Source organism: Chanodichthys erythropterus, chromosome 14 (genome assembly GCF_024489055.1).
Source record: "Chanodichthys erythropterus isolate Z2021 chromosome 14, ASM2448905v1, whole genome shotgun sequence".
Lineage (NCBI taxonomy): Eukaryota > Metazoa > Chordata > Actinopteri > Cypriniformes > Xenocyprididae > Chanodichthys > Chanodichthys erythropterus.
Genome location: NC_090234.1, coordinates 42,989,995 through 43,002,732, shown reverse-complemented (window position 1 = coordinate 43,002,732; position 12,738 = coordinate 42,989,995). Strand labels below are relative to the sequence as shown.

General features: G+C 35.7%; 1 protein-coding gene across 9 annotated transcripts in view; it reads right to left on the bottom strand.

Annotated features, from left to right (window-relative positions):
- si:ch211-141e20.2 (nectin-3) overlaps window positions 1–12,738 on the bottom strand; it is a 52,040-nt gene that overhangs the window by 13,904 nt on the left and 25,398 nt on the right. For 7 of the 9 annotated variants that reach the window (XR_010897061.1, XR_010897063.1, XR_010897064.1 and 4 more), the window contains exons 4-6: window positions 11,568–11,673; window positions 10,435–10,577; window positions 3,847–3,937 (exon numbers count right to left, since the gene is read on the bottom strand). Coding sequence is in view for 3 of the 9 variants with exons in the window: in XM_067408568.1 (XP_067264669.1) it covers window positions 3,847–3,937; window positions 10,435–10,577; window positions 11,568–11,673 (340 nt within the window). In the remaining 6 variants the exon portion in view is untranslated. Of the gene's footprint in view, window positions 1–3,846; window positions 3,938–6,788; window positions 6,904–7,294; window positions 8,426–10,434; window positions 10,578–11,567; window positions 11,674–12,738 lie in introns of those variants that run through there. The other 2 variants (XR_010897065.1, XM_067408570.1) reach the window with 2 other exon arrangements.

Here is a 12,738-nt window from a genome sequence, read left to right as displayed (position 1 = left end):
TGTAAAGAGTGGGTTGTTGTTCCACGAACAGAGAGCATTGAAGCAGAAAGCCTTTACACTTGGTAGCATCACCATCAAACTTCTCTGGGAAAGCCAGGCGAGGGTTAACGTGTGACGGCGTCTCTGCCGCGTGGGTAATGGCGACCGCCGCGGGTGGTGGCGTCGCAGCGGCGGTGGTGGCGGCCGTGCTGTGGAGACTTTGAACGGCCTTGACCAGCTCCTCTGTTATAGAAGTCAAGCGGTTAAGCTGGTGTTGGTTAGCAGCAATCTGACTTGCCTGAGCAGCCATGTTGGCACACAGATGATCGTAAGCCGCTGGATCTTGTGATGGCGAAGTCTTCTGTAACGAATCATCACTCGACATGGGATCCATTTAGCAGGCTTTATTGCAATATTCGTGGTCGTACAGGCAGGGGTCAGAACCAGCAAACACAGCAATGTAGAACAGGCAGAATCGTAATCAGAGGCAGGCAGTAGATCAGGGTCACAAGCAAGTATCACAGTCCAGAGAACAGGCAACAAGTCAAAAGGTAGGCAGCGATGAATCAATAAACGGTAAACAGACAGGAATGGCAACGGGAGACAAACAGGGTATATAAACGCTCAGAAATGATAGCCGGGGCAATAATCAAGACTTCGCGTAAGTCTGAGTGAACAGGCAGCTTAAATAGCAGTTCTAACAAGCTGCAGCTGGATGAAGATCAGAGTCCAAGGAACGGGGCTTGTGGGAGATGTAGTGTGAGTCAGTATAGGTGAATGACTGGATGCATGAATGTCAGTATTCCGGTGATGGGGCCCTCTGCTGGCCAGTGGGAGGAATCACGGGGTTCGTCTCCGTGACAATATGGGACATAAATTACAATCGAGAAAAACTATACATAGACCATGATAATCCCATTCATAGAAAACAACTTAGATCAGAATCGACATTCAGACCATAAGGAACCAGAGTTCTCAGCTTATGTATCCAGTAAGCTTCATGTTTGAGTAGAATACGATCAGGGTCACCCCCTCTCCTTGGTAAAGAAACTCTCAATACCTACATAGAGAGGTAATGGGATGGTTAAACTCAACAAAATGGGCAGCCAATGGATCGTTCATGTTTCTACTTCAAATTGTGCTATGATGTTCAGCAATGCGTGTTTTCAACTCACGACAGGTGTTACCAACATATGATTTATCATAGGGGCATGTTATAAGGTAAATGATTGCTTTTGTTCAGCTCCTAACTTAAGTGAGTTTTTTTAATATAGCCAAAGACAACAACATGATATAATTACAGAAGAAACATTATTTGATGCAACAGATCGACTGGACTCTGAAACCCATACGGAACTGTTCCATCTTGTGAAAAGAAAAACTAAAACTCAACTGCATGTTGTTACCCTCAGTGATTACATCAAACAACAGAAAGTCACTCAACAATTGAAAGAATTAAAACTAAAGAAGTTTAATTTAAGAAGGAAGAACCTACTTTTGGAGGTCTTCAGAATCCAGAACTGGAGTGCGTTTCCTGAACAACAATGTAACTCACTGCTGAACTACCATAGTATGATGCATCGTTGAACAAATGAACAAGCTAGTCACAACTGTTTCCCAAAATCATATTGTCGCAAACCTGTCATTCAACCACATTGGTGAATGACGTCACGCAGGTGATGGAATAAAAACTTCTTTAAATTAATCAGTTTGAGATCGAATTAATGCTACATTCTTTTGCTATAAATTATGGATACGCCATTAGAGGACTAATTCTCATTTTCCTCAGTTATTTTACTTTATTTCCAGATTAAATCAAATGCTTGTTCTGACGTACTAGAGCATGTACGCACATGTGCACTCTTCAAAAATGGTAAATTAAATCTCTTGACAAACTAAAATATATAAATGACATTTGTATATATTCGAAATAAAATGTCAGCTTGCTTAGGTTGCTCAATTAAGATAAGAATTTATTAAGTCCACATGTCATAAAAACAGGAAACTATGCTTCTAACTACAGCTCGAGAATGCAAACATCTGACTCATGATCCCTATGTTCATCGACTACCTCAAGTTCGAGTTTTTTATCTGTCAATCGACGCAGACACGACCCGAAAAGACATCAAAAAGGAAACATACATCACGGACCAGACGGGGAAAGAGGAACTGCAAATCGAGGCACTTGGACCCAATCAAGGACAACGATCAGGAAATGACTGCATTCAATCTTTCTAGTAAGACACTGAATTATCCTCACATTTCTGTTCTGAATAAAGGATTATCATTTGTTCTGTGTTTTGAAGCAAAAGATTTTGATATTAAGATGGTCCTGTGCAAATTCTTTAGAAACATCTGGATTAAAGAATTCTTTAGTTCTCAATCACATATACAAGAATGCATAATCTCAACTCAAGCTGAGAAGAGTAGAACCCCTTTTAAAGTTAAAAGTTCTTTTAATCCACCTTTGAACAGAATTCAGTTGAAACTTATTGTAGATTGGTTGAACATGATGTTGAGGCGCTATTTAGCGAGTAAACAAAGGCGATATGATAATTTTTCTAAAGAGGAAAGAGATGCTCTATTTTACTTACACACTGATAAGACAATTATAGTAAAACCAGCGGGCAAAAGAGGGGTGATTGTGATTCAGAATGTTAATGATTATGTAAGAAAATGTGAAAAACAACTCTTAGATCTGGATTTCTATGAAAAACTTCCAGGAGATATGTCTCAAACTTTTAAAAAACAAATAAGTGCTGCTCTTGATTCAATGTTACAAGGTGAGATTAACAAAAGAGAATTTGAATTTCTTAAAATAAAAAAATCCCATTATCTCATTTTACACCTTACCTAAAATTCACAAATGTCTTGAATCTCCTCCAGGACGTCCAATAATATCAGGAATTAATCATCATTAACATCCTCTACCTCTACATTTGTGGATGTCTTTTGACCATTCCGTGAAAAAATGCCTTCTGTTTTGAAGGATACCACACATATGTTGTCTTTCATTGACACAATAAATCCAGTACCTGAGAATATATTATTGGTTTCTTTATATTTTTATATATATCTTTACATTTTATCTTTATATTACATGCAAAGAAGGTATTGAATCTATGGTTCACTTTTTATCTGAACATGATGATCTAACTCCTTCTAATGAATGTATTAATTCACTATCTGAAATTGTACTTTCTATTTTATATTTCGGAATGTTTAACCATCCCATTACCTCTCTACGGTATGTAGGTATTGAGAGAGTTTCTTTACCAAGGAGAGGGGGTGACCCTGATCGTATTCTACTCAAACATGAAGCTTACTGTATAAGCTGAGAACTCTGGTTCCTTATGGTCTGAATGTCGATTCTGATCAAAGTTGTTTCTATGAATGGGATTATCATGGTCTATGTATAGTTTTTCCTGATTGTAATTTATGTCCCCTATAAAGTGTATGCATTTTATAGTGTGATGCTGTTTCTGATTGATGATTACTTGATAATATTGTTGTATATTTATTCCTTTTTATTGTAATGTTTTATTTGACATTGGGATTTTTTTTTTTATAGTTGCTAATTGACTGATTGTATATTTAACTGGGATTAATTGTATGCACCGGTGAATGATTGTCTACTTACCTCTTGACCAATTGACCAATCTCAATGTTTAAAATCCAACTCCTCATAACTGCACATTAAAAATCAAATGCACTAAGATTGGCTGTGAATGTGTCAAACAAGCTTATCACTGGAAAATTTGTTGCTTTGTGCCAAGTTTGGACCAAAATCCAAAACAAACTAAAATTTAAGCTACAAAGCTCCAGACCCTCATGTCACACTCATACAAATCAAGTGTTTGTACTCACGGCTTTTTTTTGAATATCACAGCACCGACAATAACCCCAAGAACAGCACAGTTGTAAAAACCAAACAGACCCCAACAGACAGTGCTGGATTCTAGGAAAAAATTGTGGAGTGAAGTGAAAAAAATTGTCAAGTTCACACGTCTACAGTATTAATGTTATTCTGAAAAGGCTGACAAAACCCTTATCTGTGTAAACAATTTGATTTATCCTGGATTACCATGTCCAAGATTGATATTAAAGGTGCCCTAGAACCCTTTTTCACAAGATGTAATATAAGTCTAAGGTGTCCCCTAAATGTGTCTGTGAAATTTCAGCTCAAAATACCCCATAGCTTTTTTTATTATTTAATTTTTTAAATGCCTATTTTGGGGCATCATTAAAAATGTGCAGATTCAGCGTGTCGCCTTTAACCCTCTGGGGTCTGAGGATTTTTGGGGCCAAGAAGTTTTGACATGCCCTGACATTTGTGCTTTTTTCAGTTGTTCATAAACATATTAATGGAAAAAGTGTCATTACACAGTATTCAGCACAAACTAGGCTACAATAATATGTGAGGAACATGTATGTACATGTTTGTATTTTTGAAGGAATAACGTTTATGTGTGGTCACTGAAAAAAACTAAAACTTAAGTCACTGAAATAAGTCCAAAAAAAAAATTAAATCTGTGTTCACAAGACTTCTGGGTATTGGAGGTTGTAGACTAGAGTTTTTGCTGCAAAATGATGTAAAAATTCTCCTGCCTACTCGTTCACATCAAACAATATATTGATTTAGATTTTGTAAGACACTTTTTGTCAAGAAACACAGTATGCGTGCACTGTAAAAAATTTGGAGTAGGATTTACTTGAAAAAAGCTTGGAAATTTTTTTCACTCAGAAAAGGCTAGTAAATTTACAAAAAATTGCCAAGTAAAAGCCTAAACATAATTATTAGTAGCTTTAATTAGACAATTTTAAGTTAAGTTTACTTGGGAATTCCCAGTAAATTTTATTGTCTCTTTGTTTGTAAATTTTACTTAAGTAATGCTTATAAATAGATTAGGATTTATTGCATTTCTTTTACTTAAAGAGTCCTAGTTATCTTTCTTAGTTATCCTGAGTAACCTTTACTTCAAATGTTATTTAAACATTACTTAATATAATTTGTGATGTATTACTACTGATGTTTTCAGTAAAAACAACACTAACAGACATTTTCCTTGAGTACTTTTATTTGAATTAAACTCTTCAAAAAACAGATTAAACAAAGGCAATGATAAAAACAATTGGACAAAAATTAATGGACACATTCATTAAGATTAACTGCTGTTGGCCAAAAACATGGCCAAAGTGGTTCAGCATCTTTATCCTATCACAGATGTTTCAATGTGTTTAACAGAGCACAACAATTTAACGTGAGATGCTTAACTGTGATCTTACATACAACACTTACTTATACATTACACTGCATTACAACGTTTCTGTGAAACAGTACAGTATAGTACAAACTTAATTTAAAATAACAAACCTTTTTAGAGACTTGCTGAACAAATGAGCAAATACAAAAAGTGTAAGTGTCAAACAAAATGGCCAACTAGCAGACTTTTTGCAGATACTTTTGATGAAATCCAAGAGTTTCTGAACCACACATTGGCAGCAACGTCATTGCACCTTTCGACATCCAGAAAGGTAATTGAAAACATTGTTAAAATAGTCAATGTGACTGCAGTGGTTCAACCTCTGTTATGAAGCTACAAGATTACTTTTTGTGTGCAAAAACAAAACAAAAATAACCACTTTATTCAACCATTTAAACCGTTGTCATACATAGTGAACTCAGTGCAGGCTTCCTTGTTTACGTCTGAACAGCAAGTCAGTATTGGCCGAAGCTGAACACGTGAGCAGCATGACGCAGGAAACGGCCACTAATGAACAGGCACTTGGACGTAAACAAGTCGTTATTTTTGTTTTGTTTTTGTGCACAAAAAGTATTCTCATCACTTCATAACATTAAGGTTGAACCACAGTAGTCAAGTTGACCATTTTAAAAATATTTAACTACCTTTCTGGACATCAAATGATACAATGACATTTCTGCCAATGTGTGGATCAGATACCCTCAGATTTCATCAAAAATATCTTAATTTGTGTTCTGAAGATAAACTAAGGTCTTGCGGGTGTGGAACGACATGAGGGTGAGTAATTAATGAGAGAAATTTCATTTTGGGGTGAACTAACCCTTTAAAGCATCCAGCCCAAGAAAGATTTTTGAAAGACTTCAAATGTGTTTCTCAGCTTTGGGGGATAGTTTAAAGGGTTAGTTCACATAAATATGAAATTTCTCTCATTAAGTACTCACCCTCATGTCATTCCAAACCCATACGACCTTCGTTCATCTTCCGAGGGTTTCTGAAGCACACATAGGCAGCAATGTCATTGCACCTTTTGAGGTCTGGAAAAATAGTAAAAACATTGTAAAATAGTCAACATGATTACAGTGGTTCAACCTTCATGTTATGAAGCGACAAGAATACTTTTTGTACACAAAAACAAAACAAAAATAAAGACTTAAATCAACAATTTGAACCATTGTCATAGGTAGTGACAATGCAGGCTTCCATGTTTACATCCATATGTCGACTAAGTACTGGCCGAAGCTGAACACGTGAGCAGCACAACATGGTTGTGTCAACATGATGCTGACTCAGGAGGCGGCTAATAAAATGAGCTGGCGTTCAGATGTAAACATGGAATCCTGCACTGAGTTCACTATGTATGAAACGGTTCAAATTGTTGAATGAATTTGTTTTGTTTTTGTGCACAAAAAGTATACCTCTCTCTTCAAAATATTACGGTTGAACCACTGTAGTCACAATGACTATTTTAACTATGTATTTACTATTTATCCAGACCTTAAAAGGTCCAATGACATTGCTGCCAATGTGTGGTTCATAAAGCTCTCAGATTTAATCAGAGTTAAACAGCACCTTCCCTCAATGACGATAACGACGTCAGCTGTGTTGGCATCTTCCTCTCCTACAGTGCTGTCCATGAGCTTGAACGGTGAGTGAGTGCAATCTGTGGAACATATGTTAGAAATGTTAATGTCAGAAATAGATTTCTTTTAATAAAATTTGAATAAATATACTTGATTTGAAATTTAATTTATTTTGGAACAACTGCATTCAAGTAATTAGCCTATCAACAATAAATTTTCAATCATCTGGTAGAGTTAAAGTGATAGTTCACCCAAAAATGAAAATCTTTCATCATTTACTCACCCTCAAGATGTTCCAAACCTGTATGATTTTTTTTTTTCTTCTCCTGAACACATAAGAAGATATTTTGAAAATTTTTGATAACCAAACAGTTGATGGACCCCATTGACTTCTGTAGTATTTTTTTCCCCCTCATACTGTGGAAGTCAATGGGGTCCATTAACTGTTTGGTTAACGTTACCCATATTCTTCAAAATATCTTCTTTTGTGTTCAGCAGAAGAAAGAAATGTATGCAGGTTTGGTACAACTTGATGGTGAAGAATTTTTTATTTTTGTGTGAACTATCTCTTTAAGGCTGCCTGAACACATACACTAGAAAATGTATCACTATTGTATAGCTTCAATAGGGAGTATAATCTCTTCTTTACTTGATTAATATGCATCAAATGCTTATCTATTTTATGAATAAGACAAAGCAGTGTAGTTGATGTGGATTAATGGGGTATTAGTGGTTTTCTCCGTCGCGTTTAAAGTTAATGGACCACCCATCTCAGGGCTCGGGTATAATCCCGGGTTCGTAAATTTGACTTTCGATGCTGTACATGTCCAATTTCTAATTAGAAAACTTGTATTTATAATTCAGATAGCACATGAGGGCACAATTATTTATTCACACAGATGAATAAACAGACGCCCTTCTATTGGCATTTGTCGCGACGCATCGCGCCGCTCTCGTCCGGCAAAGTGTATTTTAAACTTCACTGTACATTAAACTTCTCCGTAGATTACATGTAAAATACAAGACAATTGTTTTCGACACAGATGCCGTTTGTGCTAATCGGTTCTTTAGCAAACTCAACTCTGTCGACTATAACAGTTAATGCGTTTACTCTTTAACCACCAGAACTGCAGACAGCCTAATTGCTCTATACTTCTCTGGAAACATAACTAAATAAACAAATATTTTATAACTTACCGTGTAAAAATCAAATCGTCCTTCCAGGAAATTTTCCGTTGCTTTCCTCTTCCTCTGCGCGCCACTTCGGGGACCAAGAGCGCATGCGCATAGATTGCCTGGCTTCGTGGAGTAAGTTTTACTTGCGTTTGTCATTTTTTTGCATTAGTTCATTATATGACAAGATACTAAGTAAATATTACTTGGGGAGTTCCATTTAAATTTACTTATGTATTTAAGCACAATAAAATAAAACGAAACCTCAAGTAGTTTATTGAATTAAACATGACATTCTGAAGTAAAAAGACAAAATAGGATTTGTTTGTAAAATATACTTAAATTATGCTATCTTTATTTACAAGTTCAAAAAATCATTTTTTACAGTGTGGAGGCATGAATCTTCGTGAATAATGCTGAAATTCACACCTGAGAAAACAAAAGATCAGCATAATGAACTCTTTCAGTCAGGTAGGCTATGTGAAAAAATCCTCTGTGATCATGCTGATAACAGGATTAATGTCCACTCTTGACAAAAAAAAAAAAAAAACATAATTTTTGTGATCTCATACATGCACGTATTATTGCACATGATGTGAAGAAAATTTTGTATAGGCCTATGTTAAATTACAGTACCAGTCAAAAGATTGGATGCATTACTATTATAATGCTTTTATAAGAAGTCTCAAGTCTCTAACCAAATAATGGTTTTCTATTTTAATATTTCTGCAACGCGTCTGAACATTTATGTTACCTCTATCATAGAGGTAACATAAATGTTCAGACGCTTTGCATCACAGAGGCTCAATGGCATTTCATACTACTATATTTGTTTTATTATATAGCCTAAATGTTAATGTGCAGTTGACAAACTATACATCATTAAAAAGATCTAAGACTCAAGCTTGACATTTTGACCTCTGTTTTACTCTTAAAATCTTATATTGACCATAATTTCTTAATATGCTTAAAAGCATGCACATTTGGAGAAATATTGATGGATTCTCATATGTTTAAATCAATTTTCTATACAGAGGAGTAATATTTTATTCTATATTTATTGTTATCATTATGAGCGCTGGATACTGTTTTTTCAATTCATACCTGCAGCTGGAGGGCGCTCTGTGCACATTAGTCCACAAATGCCTCCTAATGAAGAACAGGCATACCATGTGACATTCCAGGACCTAACAGAGGCTTCCAGAGATCGATAACCATGGCTATAACATGCAGATAAACACTTATGAAGATAATAAATACACGATTGTGACGATGTATTCATTTATTGCCTCAGAATTTGCGTCTGAATAGCGCTGGCTCCATGGGCGTGGCCGCATTAGCTGATAATAAGCTGAATCGCAGGCGTCTGACATGGCTCTTTTTTCATACAGATTACATAAACAGAGAATTTTTGTTTTCGATTTGACGTACACAATTTAAAACCTGACATTTCAACGTTTTTTTAGACATAAGTCTAATTTTTTTGTGATTAGTATTCACAAAGTTACTTACTTTGAGTGTACAAAAATAAAAAAAGATATTTCACAGATTAAAATGGTGTATAACTCTTAAGTGTATGTGCAACATTGACAGAGTATTTTGAGTCTCTTTCACACAGGTAAGAAAAAAACCGAGGTGGTATCGCCGGCGACACCTCCAACTCTAGGGAGTTAAATGCTTGCGCTCCTCGCCCTCAAGCTTATGGCTCTATAATACATTGTATAAACAAAGTTCACACAGCTAATATAACCTTCAAAATGGATCTTTACAAAGTGTTTGTCATGCAGCATATCAGGTCATGTAAGTATAGTATTTATTTGGATGTTTACATTTGATTCTGAATGAGTTTTATAGAAGCCTATGTGTGGCTATAAAGCTTCCAGACGTTAATAATGGCTTGTCTAATGCCTTGAACATGGGCTGGCATATGCAAAAGTTGGGGGCGTACATATTAATGATCCCGACTGATGTGTCACAGTCGGTGTTATGTTGAGATTTGCCTGTTCTTCGGAGGTCTTTTGCACAAACCAAATTTACATAAGAAGGAGGAAACAATGGTGTTTAAAACTCACTGTATGTCATTTCCGTGTACTGAACTCTATTTAACTATGCCGAGGTAAATTCAATTTTCAATTCTAGGGCACCTTTAATATGATAACAGTGATATCCAGTTATGCAAAGCAATCATAGTATCAATGCTTGGAATCTCTACATAAAGACATTTAATCATTTTCTTTAGTTTTATCTGTATGTGTAGCTTACATTTTTTTTACTGCCAAATGCATATATGTAAAAATTCAGCAATTCAGTTAGACAATAAACAACATTCTCAATTCTGTTGTGAATGGTGAGTGAGCATGCTACAACCTTTTTCATAGGATAAGAGTAGAATAACAAACAACACATATTATAAACTATAAAAACAAAAACAGACTCACCAGTATGAACATTTACATATAGAGAACCTGATGAGCTTCCATACTGGTTTGAAGCTTGACAGATATACAAGCCATTAAAGTCAGGGGACAGTTTTGGGACAGGAAGTTTGTTGCCTTCATAATAGGGAGTACTTTTATTCACTCTGTTAAAATGGAAAGATATGAAAGATCAATGAATGTAGTATATAACAATACATGATGATGTTCAGCAGTAAAATATCTATAAAACAAGATTGGACAACATCTGGAAAACTAGCAACTGCCCATAAACACTTTAACAACCATTCAGAACTCCTCAAACTTCCATGTCGGTCTCTCTCTAAAACCTACAAAAGCTTCATGCATCTAAGCCTACAGCCTTTGCACTTGGCACATGCTTTTATCAAAAACAACAAAGTCAGTGGGCCCAAATGAACACTGATACCTATGTATTTTATTAACGGATGTCTCTGATCTTATTGTGAATGATACACACATGCATTTAATTTTTGACCTTTAAACTTTAAATCAAAATGTCACAACTTGCTTTCCAAGTGAAATGACTCAGTTGATGTATATGAAAATGACCATGTTGCAGTTATTTCAATCAATCTTGCTCCTTAAGCCGTTTCACATGGAAATATGTCCCAATAGTTAAGTCCTAGCAGTACTCCCAGTAGTAAAATTCTAAAACCTGTGAACTTGACAGTTTAGCCACAAAATGGAAAAGCAACTTGTCAGCTTTGCGCAGGCATTAAAAATGGTTAGATAACAGAATAACAACTGTTGCTAAGAAGCTTGGTGACTTTGTCATAAAACATGCCTTTGATTCAATAATGTATTTCCTTTTTGCTAATTATTGGTCTGATTTTCCTGTAAAGTCAAAGTAAACTCATGAAATTTGGATATGCAACATATTAAGTGCTGCAATGCAATTCAGATGAGAAAAAGAAAAGAAAAGTTGCTGGCATCACAGGCATTGATAATATGTTTTTATGATAATTTTCTATTTTAGTGCACAAACACAAAATTTGGCTGAAATGATCAAAGCTTCTCCATTCAACAGTTTATTTAGAACAGAGTACAGATTTTGTTAGCAGATAACTGTCAGGGGTAACACTCAATTATTTAAAAATAAATAAATAAAAGATTACCTAGTCCAGGTGTAGTTGGTTGGTTCTGGGTTACTATCGACTATACACTTGAACTCTTTAACATTTGCTGCACTGTAAGGAATTATAACCACTGACCCTGGAGGATCTAGGAAAAGAAATTAAACCAACAAAATAATTATATATTTATTTATCCATAAACACTATTTACTGTATGTGAAACTAAAATTGTTCAAAGGGTGGTTGATTATGCTTTCACTGTTTTAACTTTAGTTAGTGTGTAATGTTGCTATTAGAGCATAAACAACATCTGCAAAGTTATGATGCTCAAAGTTCAATGCAAAGGGAGATATTTTCTTTTAAATAATTCGCTGATTAAGGACTACAGCAAATGGCTGTTAGGGACTACGATGAGCTTGGTGACATCAATAACCTTAAAATTAACATTAACCCTGCCCCCGAGAAAACGCAACAAAGGGGTGAGGCCATGTTATTGCAATACAGTATGTAGCACAAATGCAATAACATGTCATAAAAGCATGATGACAGCATGACAAATAATGTAATCGTAAATAAACTAAACTATACCTGTTCTATCTTCATGCCAGTGGCATAGCAAGTCAGCCCTAGGCCCATATGCAAACATTTATTTATTTTTGGTGGGTGGGGGGTTGTGCGTCTTATGCGAATGAGTCCCAGGACTTTAATATGAATACAATAGTATCACTTTAAAATATGCAGAAAAAAAAGGTATTTCTAGGAATGACAACAAACAGCACTACAATAGGCTATAGGCTATATGCGCTCCTCCATCATGACTTTGCATTGTAGATCTATTTCAAAAATGTGAAAAAATAAAATAAAATAAACGGCACAGACACGCGTGCGAGCCTTTGAAAGTATTTGGCCGTGGAAAGACACTTTTGGACTTTTAAAAACTTTTGTTTTCAAGCACTCAATTCACTCTCAAATTTGCGGACGTCCGCGAACCCTCCTGATAACGGAAATTACACGATGCGTGCAGTGCGCTGGCCGCCCGAAGTATACTTTAGGGTTAAGCCGGGTGTGCCTCATACGTCCTGGAAAGTGAGGCTGCAGGCTCTTTGATCGCCCCCTAGTGGCTGGATGCAGTAAACCTTGCCCTCTCCATTCAAAAGAACGAGACTCGAGTCAAAACATAAAAATAAATTATGCTTCAAATAAAATTTTCCGA